We start from the raw sequence: 19,132 nt of genomic DNA on the forward strand, positions 1-19,132 counted from the left end.
GCACAGGCGGAGGGACAGCAGGGAGCTTCTCTGCAGAGCGCCGGGACGCCACCGTCCCCGTCCCCCGGGCGCTGACCCCGGAGCTGCGCGGGACGTCAGGGATCCCTGAGGGAGCAGCAAGTTAACAACGGACAAACCGAGCACCCATCACCTCCACTTGAGGGCATGAAGGGGTAGAGCAACCACAAGATGCATTTAGTAGTGACAGGAGTTTGCGCTTATGTCCAAACAGCAGCCACAAAGCGTTTTACGAGCTAAGGTTAAAAGTCTCTTCAAAAAGCACAGAGCAGGCACCAGCACAGAGCCCTTGGACAGGAGAACGGGATGGCAGGAGCCCGGGCATAGGGAACAAGAGCAGCAGGGCCAGGGGAGGCCGGGGAGCCACGCGGCACCTTCCCGCACCCTGCGCTGCGGAGCCCTCAGCACCCGGCCTCCCCCCGCACCCTTCCCATCCCCTTTCCCAAGCCTCTTGTCCCCAGGCATCCCCTCAGCTCCTCCCAGGCCTCGCTGCATCCCCGCAGCCTTGGCTTTGTGTGCAGCCCTTCGGAGCACAGCAGGCGGACGGCCGCCCGCTCCACACCTGCACATCCCTGCTCTGGAAGGGCTGGTGGGCTGCAGCTCTGCTGCGGCTCCGGCCTTTGAGTCACCCAGAGCCTCCTCCCCGGCTGCCGCTTCCCCCGTGTCTCACGGCGGGCTGGAGGCTGCAGGACGCCTGTCAGGCCGCCCGGCTCCAGCGGCTCCCAGCTCAGCTGGGGCTCCGGTTACAAGATCCTGAACCAGGACAGCGGCTGCCAGAATCCAAGGACAAGTCCCATCACCGGGGTGGTTGGAAGGGCCCGGCCGGTCGCCAGCGCAGCCTCGTGCCAGCTGCTCCCTCTGAACCCTCTTTGCCCCAGGCTGCGCCGGGACCGGTTCTCGGCCTCCCCGAGCACAGGAGGGAGCCCCAGGACCAGGCGTCTCCGCCGCCTCCAACGGGACATCCTTCTTCTAGACCCCAGCCCCACAGCCGATGCAGATCCAACAGGGGGTCTGCTGAGTGCCCAGTGCCACTTCACTCCTGCACTGCACATCTGGAAAGAGCTCGACTTCGTCTCCTCCTCAGCCACCAGCAATGACACGAACATCGCGTACAATGAACAAAAAGTAGTTTATTGGAACGTATACACACAGGGATAACAGAGGTATCTGAGTAATCAAATATGGAATGTTTAAGAAAGTTAAAATAAATAAGGATACCAAGTTTTGCCAGTGCTAGGTCCAGCACCAATGTAAGTAAATGCCATCTGAACACGTGCGACTCTGCCAGGACCATCCCTGCCGAGTCTGTAAAGGTTCCTACCACCAGAAAGTGGCCAATAATTTTGGAATACAAAGAGTCACTATAGTGCTTTCTACTGATGTGCATTCAAACTGTTTATTCGCTACTTTCGTCTCTTATTTCTTTAATAATATCTATTAAGTTCTGGAGTCCAAAAACATAACCCGTGTCTTGGCCCTCATGCACCACGCTATCTTCTCCATAGTACTTGCAGGTTGTGTGGGCAAAGTCTATCATACGGACATCGACGGTACTGGCAGGCGGCTTGTAGGCGTACGCTCCTGCCGACTCATCGGAAGACTCCTCGGAAAGGTCCTCCAAGTCCTCCGGGTCCGAGTCGACAGCAACTTCCTGCCTTTCCTTCCCATCATAAATGATGAGCAAGGAGCTAGAATAGAAGCGGTAAGACTCTTGTTTCTCTAAGACAGATTTGAGTTCAGTCAGTTTCTTAATAACAGATTCAAAGAGTTCCCTGCGCAGGTATTTGCCGTTATGAAAGAACTGGTAAAGTGCTTCTTTAAATCCTTGGACTGAGAGTTTTCTTCCATGGTACTTGTTCATGAACATCAGCTGGCCAGTGCCTGCCTGGTACACCTATATATGCAAACACAAAAGAGAAAAAAGAACAGAGTTATAAATGAGACAAAGCCCTGAAGAAAAGACACAGCATGGAAAGCTTTTACAAGATGACTTATTTGCCTCTTAAAAATGCTCTTGCACAGTTTTAAGAACTGTTAGCAACAACAGACCCAGCAGTATCTATGGAATTCTGATGCACAGTGGAGATGGAAGATTCCTTCAGTTTAGGCTTGAGCTTTTCCACTTGGAACGTCAGAATGAGCGAGATGAGGAAAGCTGTGGCCGATGCCGCAGTGGGGCTGTGGCCTGCGCCCCGCGGGCGCTCCTGGCTCCTAACCCAAACCGAGGGGGCCCCCGCGCTATCCTGCGGGAAGGCTCCTTCCTGCAGGAGCGCTCCGCACGTCGCGCAGTCAGTGACACCCACCGCAGCGGGGTTACGGCTCCCTGCACGGCTCCTCTGGCCTCCCAGCACAGCTTTGCACTGGGAAGGTGAACAAACGGGCCCCACGCTAACCCCGGGGCTGCAGTTAAACACAGCAGCTCCCAGGCTTTGATTTGTGCCTCGTGCCTTTTCCTGAACTTGCACAGTGACCCCAGCACCAAACACACACAAAGTCATGCCGTGGAGCAAGTCCGAGCAAACACTGCTGGCATTCTGGGAATCCACTGGATGGGAGGAAAGAGGCTTCAAAAAAAAGCCTCAAAAAGCAAACAGGTTGTTTTCCTCATCCCTCCAGGAAAGCAGCAGCATGTAAACAGAAAACAGAGGTGAAAGTCCATACAGTTTCACCTCCTTATTTGACCACCAGTCTTATCAAATTGACCAATCCACTTTACAGCAAGCCCAGTTTTAGCAGTGGAAGGTCTATGGCTTTTGCAGTTCTCCAAAACTAAACTGATTGCTAAAATTCTGGCAAATCTCCACCTGCTTTTTCAAGGTGCATTCCACAGGTCAGTGGAATCTCCTTCCAGTTTCTTCCTGCGTTATCTTAGGATGCTAACCCAATCTGTAATTTTAAAACGGTTTTGGTGTAAAGTGTTTTCCCACTCGGATGACTCATTCCCTGGGATGCGGCGAGTTCTGCAGGAGCAACCTGCAGAGGCTGCCGTCCTAAACTGAGCAGCGAGACTCTCCAGCCTCATTCCTCACTGAGGAAAATCCGGAATCCAGCGACACCTGCGAGCAGCAGCCACGAAGCCCCAGAGATGGGCACGCGGCTGCTGCAGCAGGTTCGGAACCCGCTCTCCTCACCTGCATGCCGCAGACGCGGACGCCGATGACGGCCGACGTGCTCTGCTGGCACTTGCGGATCTGGTTGGCCTTCTTCTCCTCGGACGCGTCGTCGCCGTGCTGCCGCGTGCCCATCTTGAGGTCCAGCACGCACGGCACCTCGTACCGAGACGTCAGGTTCTCCAGCAAAATGAATTCTGCCTAGTTAAGGAGCAACCCTTACAATGACAAAAGCATTTTTAAAAAGAACATTATTGCAGCAAATTTTATAGTACCAAAACCTTGAATTGAAGGGACCCCAAACATTCCCACTATATAGTGGCCTACGGAAAACTACAGTGACCTGAGTAGTTCTCAGGGGTCCTGCTCTCTAGTGACACAGGTGACATTTCACATTTTAAGCAGAAAAGACCCCAGAGTCACCTTTTCAGCTCTATTAGGTCTCATCAAGCCAAAAGCCTACTTTATTTTGCAAATACAGATATTTAATCTGACACCTGAAGCTCAATCAGAAATACAGCCTGTCTAGCATGAGACTTCCTTTTCAGTATGAAATCCTGATACTGTATGCATCAGCTCCCACACAAAATAGGAAAGCCTTTTCACAACACTGCCAAAATAAAGAAGTTCAAAACCACTACAGAGCAAGTATGACTATGCTAGAGATATCATATATTGCCACTTAGATGATTAATAATCATTTACAGTGACATATGGAGGATACCAACATTGAATATTTGCTATTTTTTCCAGAACAGCTGGTATTCAGATGTGTTTTAGTAATTCATTTACCAAAACACCTCATGCATGAGAATTTGCTTAACCAAGATATTTGCTTAACTAAAGATAAAAATTTTTGCAAATATTGGTGTGTTTATCAGTTGTATCCAAGCCTGTGTAAAGTAAAACCTCATTTTTCATACAAACAGGGTGGAAAGACTTAGGGTGGAGCTGTTTGCCTACAGCTCCAGAACACACAAAGTCTGCTTCAAGTTTCAGGCACTCACAGGTACTGGTCTTGTGTTCTTCGTGCTCCGGATCTCACTAACAGCTTAGAGTCAGCTGCCTTTTATCAGAAGGGCTCGCCTAAAAGAAACTGCTAGAAGCAGGCTAGTCCTCGTATCAGCAGACTATGACCTATATTTAAAGCAGCAGTTAAAAGTTGTTGCGAAGGGAAAGAGGAAGCTCATTTTTAGATCACACTAAAAACAAGTACTGATGGCTCCTGCAAAGGAAAGCAGCAGCAGAACCCTTCTCCTTTGAAAGCTTTCCATAGGAAACTGTTTTTGCAGAAGATTCCAGATGTAGCATGCTGTAAAACTTTCCCACTAATGAATTCACAGCTTGTATTGAATTAAATTGCTTGAACTTCCTAGCACAGCTACATCATCATGTACTAGAAAAGCCCACATTCCACAAGGGCTGGCAATCCCTTCAAAGTCACTACATAAATCATGACTTCAGAGAGTCTCTTTGGACTACGGTTACAGTCTGTGTTGTATTTTTAATCTGACATGTCTAAGAAATAAAAAGCAGAGCCCTATTCATTCCATTGTCATGAGATTTTTCAGGAAAGGATACTATATTGATTCCGGTGTTTTGCATTTTCCTTCATTCGCTGTAACTGCTGCTGGTGACATTTCATACTCCAAGGATTATGGTGTTTAAACTGTGAACTGACATTTCCTTTTTTCTCTACACTGTAATACAAGACTTCTGATTTCTTCAGCCACTCGAATTCCTCCTCTAACTTGTGACTAAAAAAAAGCAGAACAGAGCAGCCAATTAGAGGTCTACTAGGAAAAAAAAGAGCTTCAACTGTTAGTTGTTTTAACTCTACAGACCGTTTTCCTCTCCATCACTAGCAGCAAACAAAAAACATCACTTTAGATTCTGTGTCTGGACAATTTACCCATCTTTGTAAAGCTATTTCCATAAACTAGCACCAAGCCACACATGTTACAGAGTATGGCATGGAATAATTCTATTTAGAGACTTTTGAATTGCTCTCTGAATTGCTTTAGGGAAGCAATGCAAGTAGCAATATGCTTTAAATGCTAAATTCAGTGTTTTAGCACAGTACATAACAGCTCACATGGTTTATAGTGGGAAAAGTTAGGTAATAGAAATGAAAGAGGGTAAAAAAATTCACCAGTAGGGATAAAACAGTATTCCTACACGAATATACTACATACATCATCACTATAGTGTTTTGGGTTTTTTTAATGCATCTGTTGCACTTTTGCAGATGTGAAAGCTTCATGTGCATCAGAATCTTTTTAAACTGACCATGGCAGGGGAAGAGAGGAAGGGGAGAAGAGCTGGAGACACAAACCCTGGATTCATGACAAATCAGTTTCATTACTGAATCCAACTGCACTGAAGAGGTCCCCAAAAACAAAAGGCAGAGGTAAATAAAGCCTTGCTCTGGAGCCCTGGGGTCCCCTCCCCGCTCAGCAGAAGGCTGCCCTGTCCCCTTGCCGCTCGGCATTCCCAAAGCACCTTTTCATTTTCTCCTCTTTCCTGTGCTGTCGGACCCACTCCTTGGGGATCTTGTCGTTCTCCAATAACATCGTCTTTTTGTTAGTCCATCGCAACAGCTTACTTTTGGGTTCACAATCGGAATTATCTAAGTTTTCCAGGTTATCGTGGTCCCCATTTAATGGATATGCTATTAAACACAAGTTTCCATCTTCATCCTCCTCAAAGCTCACCGATACCACACCTGAGGAGAAAGAGGCGACAGACAGTTATGAATTGCTGAAGTGACAAAGAAGCCTTTTGCAATACATGATTTTTTACACTAAGAATATAGCAACTTTTGGTTTTTCTCTTACCCTGGTCCTTAGTACATCTTGCCACAGGCCAAACCTCATCTGCCAGCCTAACAAATATCAAAACACCTAGACAAAAATGACACCTCACAAAAGACAATTTATCAGGTTGACAAAACAATACAAAAAGATTCTTCTCTCTGTTGCAGAGTCAAGCAAGAACCAAATAATAACAGGAGACAATTTCAATTAATAAATTTTTTTATTAATTAAAAAATCTGACTGGTCTGACCCTTAGAGAGATGTAGTAAAACATCTTGTTAACAACTTGCATTGAAAAGTAACCTACACAGAAAAACACCAAAAGCTTTAAGTCTGCATGACAGCAAAGCAGAAATCATTTCTCCAAACAAGATTTGGTAATAAATTCCCAGGCAAAAGGAAGGATGTGCAAGCAAAGCAAAACGAGGATTACGTCACATTACAACAGAAACTAGCCCCAAGGCTTCCACGTAGAATCACCACGTTTTATTATACATTTTATTCTTCTTTTGGGAATATATTTTATTGATACTGGTTACGCAGCAATCTTGTGAAATAAATAACAAAATGCCATACAAAACAAGTGTGTGGTACACAAACATGGTGAACCTTGAAAGCATTTTTCTCATTCTCCTCTCAAGTGTCTCTAGAGCTCTGCATTGCTCAGTGTTTTAAGAGTCCTAGTGGAGGGCTCTGACAGAAGTGCCCCGAGTGCCACACTAGCGCATTTCACTGCGTAACGAAGAAGCCACAGCAATTGTCTGATTTTTTATTTTTTGGTTTAATTTCAGTCCTCTCTCTTTATCCTCACCACTCAATGTGCACAGTCCTTGCAGCTCATCACTAGGCCAGAGGGCAGAGTTCTTGGCGAGGGACTGGCACCTCTGAGCAGGGCAGGCGGCCGGGCTCAGCTCACCCCTACGGTGCTGGGGCAGGGAGCGCAGCAGCCCATTGACTGTCCCACTGCCACACAGGGAAGGACAACAGGGAGGGGGAAAAAGGAAAAAAGAAAAAAAAGGAGGGACAGCCAGCAACTGACCTCTGGCTTTATCTGGAAAAGCAAGAGATGGGCCAAGTGAGGCTGCTTACCCCTCCCCACACCTCCCAAAAAAGCCATGTGCGCTAGTACAGTTGTTCTGCTATATTTTGAAAGGAACCATTCAAAAGTCGTATTTTCTTCAACAGTCCATCAGAACTTGTAGCAAGCTGTGGCAAAAGTCTCGGTTAGCCTGCAAGGAGCATAACCCAAACATCTTCTCTGAAGTCTTCACCAGTTTCACAACAAACACTGTGCAAAACTTGGGCACCCATGCTCGGTTGTTCTAAACAATATGCTTTAAAAGCAACCCCATTAAAAAATGCTTCAGACATTATTTATTAATCACAAGGCAGGAGCTCATGGAATAACGAACAGAAAGAATATTTCTGTTAACTAGCGCAACGCTTCGGAGAACTGGAATTTCCACTCCTACATACCATCTGACTCAGCCTCATCACGGCTACTTGATTCTTGCTTACCCAAATGCCAAACTTTAATTTCTTTAATGGCAGCAACAAAACTGCAAATATTTAACACTTCACTGACATTTATTTATTGTGACCAAAGTGAGAGCCAGAGGACAAAACCAAAAACAAATCACAGCTAATCTTACACAAAATATTGTCAACCAATCTTACCAAGTCTCTGTAAACAGACATTAAATAAGCGTCAAAAAATATTAAAACCTCCACATGAAAGAGTGGAGCATTACTGAAAACGTTTACAAGCTGGTAGCTACTTACCTGTGCCTAAGGGAGATATCTGGGCTATCACCAGCAGAGCTGCTCTACTCTAATGCTGTTAGGCAGCCCAAGCACCAACTTGGCAAGCATTTCCACCCTGTATCTCCACAGCCTGCCTCAGACAACATTGAAATACATGAAAAGAAAACCCTAAAATCTCTTCCACACAGAAGAGATTTCAGAGATAACACAGAGCACAGCATGCTTGCATTTACAGAAGTAAAAAGCCAAACCCCATTCTAAGGTTTGGTAACTTACCCTCATATTGTGGAGTGAATTTACGCATTTCTGTTGGGAGAGTCTCATAGAACTGGTGCTCCCTCTGAATAAGGGGTTTACAGATGGTCTTGTCATTAAACCGGAGGACACAGGAGTGTCCCCCAACCTGGTGAACAAAGGGCTCGAGCAGGACTCCCTTGGAATAGTGCTCCACTTCCATGGCTCCAAATGCTGGGCTCATCCTTGTAGCACATTAGACAGAGGAAGGAGATGGTGGTGAAGGCACTTCAGAGCCAGAAGTATCCGGGATCTGAAGGCGAGTATTCCCAATCAGAAAGTCTGCTGAAGCAAAGACAAGAGAGGGCCGGGTGTGAGCGGAGGGCTCGCGGCAGCGGGAGCGGGAGCCGCGCACTGCGGGAGCCGCGCGGCGGAGCGGGAGCCGCGCACTGCGGGAGCCGCAGCGGGCGTCACGGCAGGAGTCACAGCGGGCGGCCGGGAGCCGTCCCACGCGGGGCGGCCCGGGGAGCCACCCGCCCCGCGCGGCGCTGTGCCCGCCCCGGCCCCGCGCTTTAAACGTTCAGCCGCGAGCAGAGTCCAGATTGCGCTCGCAGCCCTCCCACGGCTGCGTGTTTACAGCACCAGATGGAATTACTCCCCCTCCTCGTGCTGAACGTTAACAAAACACACATGCCAAGTCAGCCAAAGCAAGCAGTAATTAAAAATAAGTTTGCAATTCATGCTTTCTAGACAGCAACAGCAATCACAAAAATCTACCGAGGCCCAGGCTGGGCAATTACATCACTTGTTTATTCACAACAGTGTGCCAAAGACTTAAAATATTCATCGATACTAAGTCTTCAGATGAAAAACATATGACTAAGAAGCTGTTCTCCAAGACCTTATTTTTGCATTCGTGCAGCTGGAGGCAGAGTATTTCATACAATCTGGCTGGATAAGAAGTATCTGTTATTATGTCCCTATGACTTCACCCTACTCAAATCTGGCCAGTTTCCAGTTTCATGCAACTTGTGCTTTGATATGTAACTAAACAAGACATCTAAAAAAAAAAAAACTATGCACATTCTAATCTGTGTCTTTCGGTAAACTTTAAGTTCAGTTGTTCTAATTTTAGACTCAAGTTTCAATGATTAACTTTTCTGCATCTAAACCCCACATTACTCTTGTTTTGTCTGAAGATCATTACACAAACAATAATGCACTTAATTCAAAGAGACTACAAAGTGTTCTAGGTCACAGGTCTATTTTTATTTGCCCTCCTTAGATATTCAACGGCTTTACGTTAACTTTAAAGGCAGAGAGCTGCAGGCTTAAAGCCGTGGTGCTAGCAAGAGCACAAATGCCTACAGTATGGCTCATACGTAAGGACATTAATCGAATTAAGTAACTAAACAGCTTAAAGAAACAACAGGTCAATCAACTGAACTCCAACTCCTGGAATGTTTATCTGCAGCTAAGGATAACAGATCAATATTGTTTTACTCACTGTACTCAAGCTGACTTCCCTTCCCTTTTTTATTTATTGAAAAGCTACATGTTTTCTCTTGACTGAATTACTGAATGAAGAAACAAAGACCTGGAGTGCCTCTACAGGAGTATGGAAAATTCCACCTGGGACAGTATTTTCCTAAAACAACACTATTTGAGAGTCTAGCTGTATTTTAAGGTTAGAGAAGGAAAGTTGTATTGACTTATGCACTATTTGCACTGCTATCCTAGTATTCTCATAATGTAGCTACTATCTGCCCAAATAAGTTTATCTACCTTAATATCTGGAGCTCGACAACTTAGAGAAACACCGGCTAAACTCTCATTTTCTGCCCAGACAGGCCATTTCCAAAACCTGTTCAACTACAGTGAAGCTACCTGACCATCTAACTGCAGTGCCTAAAAAATAACACAGAAGCCAGCTCACCCTCCCCTGACCTCAACACCAAGATCTCGCACCTGATCAGCGCTGGGAAGAGCCACAGGCAGCAGGCAGCACTGACCTGGGGCACTCCGGAGCCCCAGGACACTGGGAATGTCTGTGCTGGGCATCTCCCTGCCCTAACCACCCACCTCGGTGGAGGGCTGCGTCCCCCCTCCACATCTATTCAGTTAACATTATGTTCATTTATCAGTGGGTAAAACTTATTTCAAGCTTTTCCACCTTCTTAATTATACCTGATGTAGAGACCTACTGACAGAGCTGAAGTGTTTCAAACTAGAATGTAGCTTGAATGAAAGCTTGAAAGCGGCTCAAAACATTCCTTATTACAAATACCTCTTGCACTCCCCAAGTCTGGTTGAATCTGCCGTATAAGAAAAGATGGAAACATTTATTCTGAATTAATCAGGCCACTTGTTTTAAGCAAAACACTATCAACAAACGTTGTTCACCCTAACAACAACTAGTGCCAGTCCCACTGCACCAGAGCTGCAGTAGAAGTTAAGCCTTACAAATATTTGCACTGTAGAAACGGCTGTCTACAAGTAGTCCCCTCAATACAGGTGAGAAAACACCTTGTTTTCCCAGCACATCTTCAGGGAGCTCATTAGGAGCAGCTTAATTTGTTTTCTTTGTTATATGCCCAAGTGCCCTAGAGAATATTTGTACACAGTGCACTGAACTGGCAATGGAACTACCAGGAGAACTTCACTGAATACACAGGCTGCTTTGCTACCTCCTGAAAAACTAAGCCCTCAGAGTGTATCATATTGTGCAGCATCCAATTCAGCAGCTGGTACAGTAACCTTTTCACACTTCTAATATTACAAAATAAAATCTGTTATGATTAGACAGTCTTTTTGGATAGAGAAGCCAAAAAGAACGCTGCTTTAGCCTGAAAAATATTCAGGAAGGGAGAAATACCTGCCAGAAAGGCACAGAGGAGCTCACAAAAAAAAAAGATATTTTAAGGGAGAAAAAATAAAAACATCTACAAATCAAACTCACCTCATCTGCATAACCAAAAGACAAATGCCAATCTATCAAATAGAGAGATAGCTATATATATGTATATACAATAAAAGCAAAGACAACTTTACTGCAGAGGTATTAGCAAGCTCTTTTTACATTCACCCTCCTAAAATGTAACACACAGCTAAGTATATTCTATAGTATTAGGGTTTTTTAGTATATGTTCATGCTGAAGATTGTATTATTACACCTATAAACTATAAATCAGTATACAAATAGGCAATTCAGGTTCCATGTATAATGCCCTCCCCACCACGTGTTTTTTCAAATGCCTTTGGTAGGATCTTTTGTTCAAAGGATACATCGAAACAAAGAATAAATGTTTTATCCCTCCATAAGCATCGCATATTACAAGAGGAAGAAAAAAGACAACTACAAACTTGAATGAATTAAGTTTGCCTACTCACAAGCAGTAATAATTAGCATGCCTAATGTGATTCTTAAACTAAGAAGCAAAGATGTGACAAACCAAACCTGTAAAAGACAGCATTTTATTCTCAGACCTTCACAGCTCACAATGACTATCCAAAGGACACCGCAGTGAACTCGTTTTGACAGAGCTCAGACTAATCTCAGGCGATGGCATTCTGAAAGGTGTTCCATGTCATTACAGCCCACACGTAATTGCGTTAACAAAAACATCCTCTGGAGAGCACAGCTCGCTCTTAACAGCTCTGCCCCTCCTAGGAATCACACAGAAGTCATACCCACTCCCAAGTCCTTCCCAAACAGCAGAACTGCTGACAAAGAGCTGCCCTCCTATCAATCTCTTCATTTAAACACAGGTCTACAAACTGCAGACTTAGTTTGGGCAGCCAATATCTGAAGCCCACCAGAGTCATAACCGAGCTTTATTGTGACAGAAATAGCATGCAAGGCTTTTTGTCACCTCCCTTCCCAGTTCATGGCAGAGCAGAGAGGAAGGCTGACTGGGACAGCTGCTACCTGCAGACTACAGCTCCTGAAGGATGTTTTAACTCTGCTGAACCAGACAACCCAAAACTGCTTCCCCATAGCCAGACAACAGGGGAAGGAAGAAAATCAGTGATCTGCTAGAGGAGATAGTATTTAAAAATACTAAGGAAAGGATAAATGCCAGCTGCAAATGGACAGAAGAGCTCATAAAATTCAATGCAGAAAAAGTATGGTTAAGTTTTTGAGAGACTACCATTTTTTTTCCATGCACAAAACTAAAAAGATGCTTAGGTCTGAACTGGTAACTCCTTAAACCAGTGAGGGAGAATTACCTTCCATCACTAAGAGAATAAACGCACACCAGGAACGGGCAGCTATCAACCTGTACTAGTTGGTACTAGTTGGCAAGTGAATTTCTGAAGGTTTTAGATAAGCAAGCTACGCTGACGATCCCTTTGCTTTTGCATTACTAGCAATGTAAGTGCATGTATTACCTTACACATAGCAAGGCACATTCCTTCAGTCAAACACCACAAAACACACACAACAGGGGATGCAACATCAGCATATTAAGACCATCAGGCTCCGTTCCTGATTAGATCTTTGAAGCCACCTAGGCCCACGAGATATTTCAGAAAACAACTAAATTAATCTCACCTTAAAAGAAAAATAATAGATGGGGTGTTAATCAAGCATAACTTTAAACTCAGTGGCTGCAAAGATACATACTATTTTTGTTATTTATAAGAATTGAGAAGAGAAAAAAGGGGGGGGGGGATGCTGAGCTACAAGATTCGGTGCAAGGAAACTTATTTATGCTTTTCTGCAGTAAATCAATGAATATAATGATTATTTTCTCCACATGACGTACTTAAGAGATGAGTAAGCATGAGGTTTTATAAAAGCACCCAGGAAGGAACAGACACAAATCCAAGACTGAAATAATACAACTCCTCCGCATCTACATACTGAGGCTAAATGTCATTCACTTGCAAAGCAGATATAGCATTGCAGTGATGAGTTTATCATAACCACCTACAGATACAACCCTCCTAGCCACCCAAAATAGAGCAAATTATTTGTTTTAAATTAGAGTAATTAAGCAAGATCAAAGGAAATTACCTTGTTAAAAATTAACAAAGCAGCTGCAGAGCCACCTCAGAAAATATCTGCAAGACTTTTGAAGATAATTAACGGCATCTCCAACAGCTTCTAGCTTCCTCCTAACAAAGCAGGTATAGCCATCAGTGGTGATCACTCCACTGTAGGAAGGTATTTCTTAAACTAATTCCGAAATGATCAATTATGAGCTCAGCACAATCAATACTCCAAGATAACAAAAAACCAACATCTTTCATCTTTGCCTTTACTATTTGCAATCTGCAAGCTTAAAAGCTACATATACAAAACGGTATGTCAGAGAAATGCCAGTTTTAACTCTCTCAGGTAAATTTGTTTTAGCACCTTAAAACAAAAACAGAGACAAGTTATAGGTTAAGTATACCCAAAAAGAAATGAACATGTGAGTAAGACCAATGCACTTTGTTTCCAAGGATTGTGTAATTTAAGAATTCCTCTCTTTTCTAAGAAAAGAAATGCCATGGAAATTAGGAAACCTGAACCAGCAAACCTAAGCTACTTAAACTTACTATTTAGAAACTGATCCATCTTAAAACAGTATTCTGGCACCAGCAGCTAAAACACTAGTTGCTATAAAAAGACAATACTGTCCTTTGTGACAGACAAACCAAAATAGCATTCAGCCTTTAATCTTCTGAAAATACAACAGCAAGAGCTGCATTGTGTGGATTACACATGAAAAAGTGTTATTTAAGAAAATTAAAAAAAATTTCAAGGCTCAAAATAAATGCATGACACTGCCTCCCTCATCATGAATTTAGTAGTCTGGTAATTCTATTTCTAGCCATTCAGTAAAATAAAGTGGTATCTTTGTAACTGTCCACTAAAGTTGCGAACAGGTTGCCACATCTAAAAGGCTGCTAAGAACAACACTGCCAAGTTTTGCTCCCAGGTCATATTCATTTAGCTACATGAAGCTCTCTTCTGCCTGCATTCCCATCTGGCATCTTTGAGAACACTTTTCAAACCAGAAGCGGTCCACATCACAAGTTTGTTAAATTTAAGTTTAGACAGCCAAATCTTACAACCCAGCATAGCTCCTTGAACAAAAGCTTCCAAAGGAGCACAAAGATAATCCGCAAGTGAGCCCTTCCTGGAAGAACAGTGTCAAAACCCCATAATCGGCTATTTCATGCACCTCATTTACGTGTGTTCATCTGTTCACCCTATCAATTTATTCCCTTGTACAAAGGATAGTTTACTTTTTTTTAATAGATACTGGTCAAAAGCAGTCCACAATAAAAGCGCCAGAAAGATTTCCATGTCTTGCTGCAATTGAAACTAGGATCTGAAGCTTTTAAGCTTTATCTCTGGTAATCATGGCAGACGGACCTTGTGCTTCAGTACAGCCAAGGCTCATGAGATGCATTTAGCATATCTTTTTAAATTGCATTTCTGGTTCATAGCATATCAAATGACTGAAAACACATTTCAAGTCAAAGAACACAACCTAGACTTGCATCTTAAATAGAAAGGTTTAAAGGATGCAGTGATTCTAAGCACTCTTTCTCCCTTTTGATGCTTGCTACAGACCTTTAACCTCCTTCTGGAAAGACTTAGTAATCACTTAAGTGCGATCCCCAAACATGAGTAAAAATAACTTTACTGTGTTTTTTTGGCGAAAAGCAGGTAAAGACAAGACAAGAGTCTTAAAGACCTAACACGGCACAACAGAGTCAAGGGAGAAGTAATAATTGCTTCTTAGAGTAACCATAACTCATTCGGGCACAACTTCTCCCTAACAAGAGGGACAAGAATCTTGTCTACAAGCACACTTACATAATACTTCAAAAATACTCTTTCTTTAAACATTATGCAGCTCATGTTTTCATCTTTTTGTGAACTCAGGATAGCATCTGGAGCCAATTACAGGCTTATACTAGTAATCACTGCCAAAGAATTAATACATGTTAATCTCATTTTGTGAATGGTTTCATGCTGCTGAATGAATATGTAAAAACTTATCAATTCCAATAGTGAAATATATTTAATCATGAAAATTTTCTTGTTTTATCAACCCATGTAATGGGACACAAGTACAGAATAGAAGAGATGGCTCAAGATATCCAGCATAACGGAAAGGCTACCATGTGAATCAGCCATTACTGCTGTTTGATTTATTAACGGCATAACCAGCGCACACCCAGCTCCAAACCAGCCCCAGCATGCGTGCTCTTGGCCACCCATCTGTCCCAGAACATCCCCCAAGGACACAGAGTTTGTCCTCAGACAGATCTCTAAGTGATCATTTGATGAGCAAACCTTCACTCTTCCATCGCAGTGGAAAACTGTGATGAAACAACTCCAGCTACTTCTAGTAAAAGATATTCTTCCATAAGCACCAGCAACCCAGATGCAGGGTCATCATGGCCTGCAAGTGCCTGACAACCAGCAGATTGAAAGAATGCTTTCTCCATCACAAAGGAGATCAGCAGCTTAGTCCAATGCACCCCATATTTCTGAGGCAGATTCTAGTTCTCAAAGACTTATTAAAAGTAGATCAAGAAGCTACAAATACTTTTGGTGGTTATTTCATGCCTGTAGACACTCAGCTAATAAGCACTTCATTATAAAACACCACATCTCCACTTGAGCAAAGACAGCAGCTTCCATAATGTATGCCTAACTTCAGGCTTCGCAGGAGTAAGATTTTGTCTTAAAAACATCTGCAAAGCGGAGGAAGAAAAGGGCAAGTATTTTGAAACAAAACATATTTTGGACCTACCTAACATTCTAATGAACTATTTTAAACAAAATCTACAGAAATGCACACCTACAAGTAAACACTAAAATTACAAAATGTGACCTTTTAACATTTGAAAACTATTCCTACATAGCTCCAGGAATGCAACAGCCTTAGGCACGACAGAAAGCCAGATGAAAGAATTAGTTACAAAGGAAAAATCCGCTCCCCTGCAATGGAAAATTTTCCTCTCTTGAAGCAAGCCCCAGAGATGCTTAGCTGGACCCGCGTTGCCTGGAAACCAGCGCAGCTCCTTGCCAGCACAGAGGCACCGAGCAGCAGCAAATTCAGCTGCTGCTGCGTACACCAACTGGACGGGAGACCACATACACCAGCATACAGGATACACTTTGCATACACTAGCATAAGGAAGTGACAGATTTCATATAATGGTTGTAACCCGCACCCACCAGATACACAACAACCAATAATGTAAATATCAAATAATATAAAAAAAATCTGTTAGCTCTTAAAAACACCTCAAGCCAAGGTACTTAGCTCTTGCCTCCACACCTCAGATATAGCATAACCCCTCTGAACACAATACTAACACGTGAACACCTTCTTTAAGCTCCTGCCATTGCAAGCTTTTGATCCAACATATGAACTCTCAGAATACATTCTCACCCACAAAACAAGTTCTGTTTTTATGCTTTCATACATAATCATCGAGCAACACATATTTCATTAAAAAGAAAGTCCCACTTCGGCCTAGCAATAAAAGCCACATTGAATCATACTTCACTCCAAATCCTGCCCAACTGCCCAAATTTTCGCCCTGCTTCAAAAACTGTCCCCAGTGCCTTCCACAGCAAGCACAGCGTCCCAGGCAGGACAGCACCACAACCGTAACTGAGGAGATGCTCGAGTTGCTCCCTGTGGACTCCAAATTGTTCCAGAGTTGGTGACACACAGTTGTGAAACAGCCTTTCTGGCTTCCTACAGAAATCACTGGAGTTATCTCCTTGCTTCCAACCACCATCATGAGAATTATCAATAGTAACTTATTTAATACAAGTTGTTTAATACCAGTTACTCCAAATCTTCCAGATTTCACCCAATTCACTGAAAGTATTTGGACAGTAAAGAATTTATTGCAAAGAACAACTACTACTCAATTTATCCCTTCACATGCAACAGCCTTGCTGAGTCTTTATGCATTAGCACACGCAGCGTTTTGATCATCAACTCAGCAACATTTACCTCCCATCTCTGCCTGTTCCCAACCCCTCCAAAACGCAGTCCACAGCACCACAACCAACAGACTGGGGCACTCTTAAGCCAATGTTTTCCTGCACACATATGCTGCAGAAGAAGCTTCTCTCCCCCGAACACCCCCTGGCCTCCCCAGCTGGGCAGAGAACAATAAGGAGCAGCACAATGGGAAGCTACAAGTTTCTTTCACTAACTTCTTCCCTCGTTCTCTGTTTTTCTCGGGAGCATAGGCTCAACAAATCTAAAGCCTTCTCTGCAAGCAACTGTTTAGGAAAGGAATTTCTGGGAACACAAACCCCAGCTTTCATGCATCTTTCTGACTACTCTCCAGTTTTCCATCTCTTTCCCAAATGACTGTACAAGATTCTGACCCATCAGGAAGAAATAGCAGCGTAAGTTCACATTACTCGTATGACCCGAGCATTAAAGGCAGGTTAACTGATCATCATCTTGGGAACCTATGAAAGGCAAAGACAGGAGAGATGAGAAAACAACTTTTCAATTAATTAATACAAATTTATTAAAAGCTGCCTTGGTGTTTTAGCCTCCTCTCAAAAAATAAATATGGAACGACTGTTAATCCTTCCCAAATGCCTGTCATTTCTGAAGAAACATCTCTAGATTCCAACAGTTAAAACATTTTTCCCCATCTGCCATTATGTTTTCGTCAAGAAAAAAGTGTAACTACCTGTAAGTGTTAAGCAATCAAACAGAAAGGAAACGAGACATAATTGTTTAATGAACGCATTAAACATACATATTTGTGTGGCATGTGTGCATATATATAAACTCAGCTCCCATTCCTAATAATGCTATAAGCCCCAAAGCATGCAAATTAATCAGCATAAAGAAATAATTTTCGGTTTTAAATAGGTTCTTATGTAACAAAGTTATGAACCAATTCATCAATTCTCACACAGGTTTAAGGGCCTAAAGTGACACCCACAATCCAGTGTCATTCCCACTTCATCTCACACGCTACGGAGCAATAACATAGTGCACGGCACCCGACAGAAGGGTTAAAACCCCCGCTCCCATTAGCTGTAACACCACAGAGCTAAGGATCAGAGCCGAATTCCAGTCGCAATATGTGACCCTGAGCTGCCGTGCTGTAAGCAACCCCAGTTGTCAATGAGCATGAAAAGCACGTGAATGAAATGCATTCATAAAATACCCAAGTGGCCACAAGACACATAAGGCACCCTGGAGGGAAAAAAAAAAAAAAAAAGTCTAAAAGCAGAGGAAATTAAAACCCAACCTAGAGCAGGAAAGACGTCAACGACAGACACATATACCCTTCGCAGAGGAACTACGGCCCAGGACGCATCCCGGATGCGACTACCACCAGGCAGTTATTCTGTCAACAACGCCTGTTTTTATTTCCTCAAGCAGAACTTCCAGCGTCCCAACGCGCTCCCGACACGAGCGTTTCCCACCCTCGAGCCCCACAGGGGGCCGGTCACGCACAACAGGCCGCACCGACACCTCCTGCCCCGCACGAAGGGCGCTCCGGAGCGGCCCGTCCCGCTGCGCATCGCGCCCCGCAGCATCGCGCTCCCGCATCCCGGCCCGCGGGCCCCGCGGGGAGGCGGCCCCGCCAGGCGACACCCGCGGCGGGGCCCGCGCGACCCCGCACCCGCAGCCCGCGCAGGGGCCGGGCCCGCCGAGGCAGGGAGGGCCGCGGGTATCCCCCGGGGAGCCGCATGGGGAGCGCGGGCGGGCGGGACGCGACACCGCTACCTGCTCCGAGCGCGGCGCCCGCGGCGGCTTCGCGTCTTTGTTTCTCCGGCGGCAAAATGGCGGCGCGCACCGGGCCCGGCCTCCCCCCCGCCCGGCGCCGCGGCCGCGCCCCGCCCGCGCGCGCGCCTCCCCATTGGCTGGGCCGGCGCGGCCGCGCGCTGATTGGGCGGCCCCCGGCGCCGCTGTTGCTAGGGCCGCCGGGGCGAGCGCGGGCCCCGGGCCGGGGGGAAGGAGCCGGGGGGGCACCCCAATGTGGGGCACCGAGAGACCCCAACATAGGGCACAAGGGGACCCCACTATGGGGTCTGGGGGAACCCACTATGGGGCACAGGGAGACCCCAATATGGGGCACAGGGGGACCCCAATATGAGACCTAGGGGACCCCAGGATGGGGCTCGGGGTGACTCCAATATTGGACCTGGGGGGCCCCCAATATGGGGCACAGGGGGACCCC

General features: G+C 44.9%; 1 protein-coding gene across 1 annotated transcript; it reads right to left on the reverse strand.

The window, feature by feature from the left end:
- Positions 1-1,128: 1,128 nt before the first annotated feature.
- On the reverse strand, positions 1,129-18,779 carry IP6K2 (inositol hexakisphosphate kinase 2). Its single transcript, XM_088534632.1, has 6 exons — positions 18,679-18,779; positions 7,985-8,284; positions 5,631-5,853; positions 4,710-4,885; positions 3,150-3,325; positions 1,129-1,912 (listed from the first exon to the last, which is right to left on the reverse strand). The coding sequence occupies exons 2-6, from the start codon at positions 8,184-8,186 to the stop codon at positions 1,415-1,417; spliced, it is 1,275 nt and encodes a 424-aa protein (XP_088390758.1). The 5' UTR covers positions 8,187-8,284; positions 18,679-18,779; the 3' UTR covers positions 1,129-1,414.
- Positions 18,780-19,132: the final 353 nt, after the last annotated feature.

This window comes from Tinamus guttatus, unplaced genomic scaffold, assembly GCF_059628265.1.
Source record: "Tinamus guttatus ecotype Peru unplaced genomic scaffold, ASM5962826v1 Tinamus_guttatus_pri_ptg000580l, whole genome shotgun sequence".
Classification (NCBI taxonomy): Eukaryota; Metazoa; Chordata; class Aves; order Tinamiformes; family Tinamidae; genus Tinamus; species Tinamus guttatus.

Bases quoted from the DNA above. Each gene is read 5' to 3' on its own strand.
- IP6K2 (XM_088534632.1), bottom strand. From the start codon at position 8,186: ATGAGCCCAGCATTTGGAGCCATGGAAGTGGAGCACTATTCCAAGGGA. The intron at 5,854-7,984 runs GTAAGTTACCAA...CTTTCTCCTCAG, and splicing joins ATTCACTCCACAATATGAGG to GTGTGGTATCGGTGAGCTTT. The intron at 3,326-4,709 runs GTATCCTTTCCT...TTAACTAGGCAG, and splicing joins AAAACACCGGAATCAATATA to AATTCATTTTGCTGGAGAAC.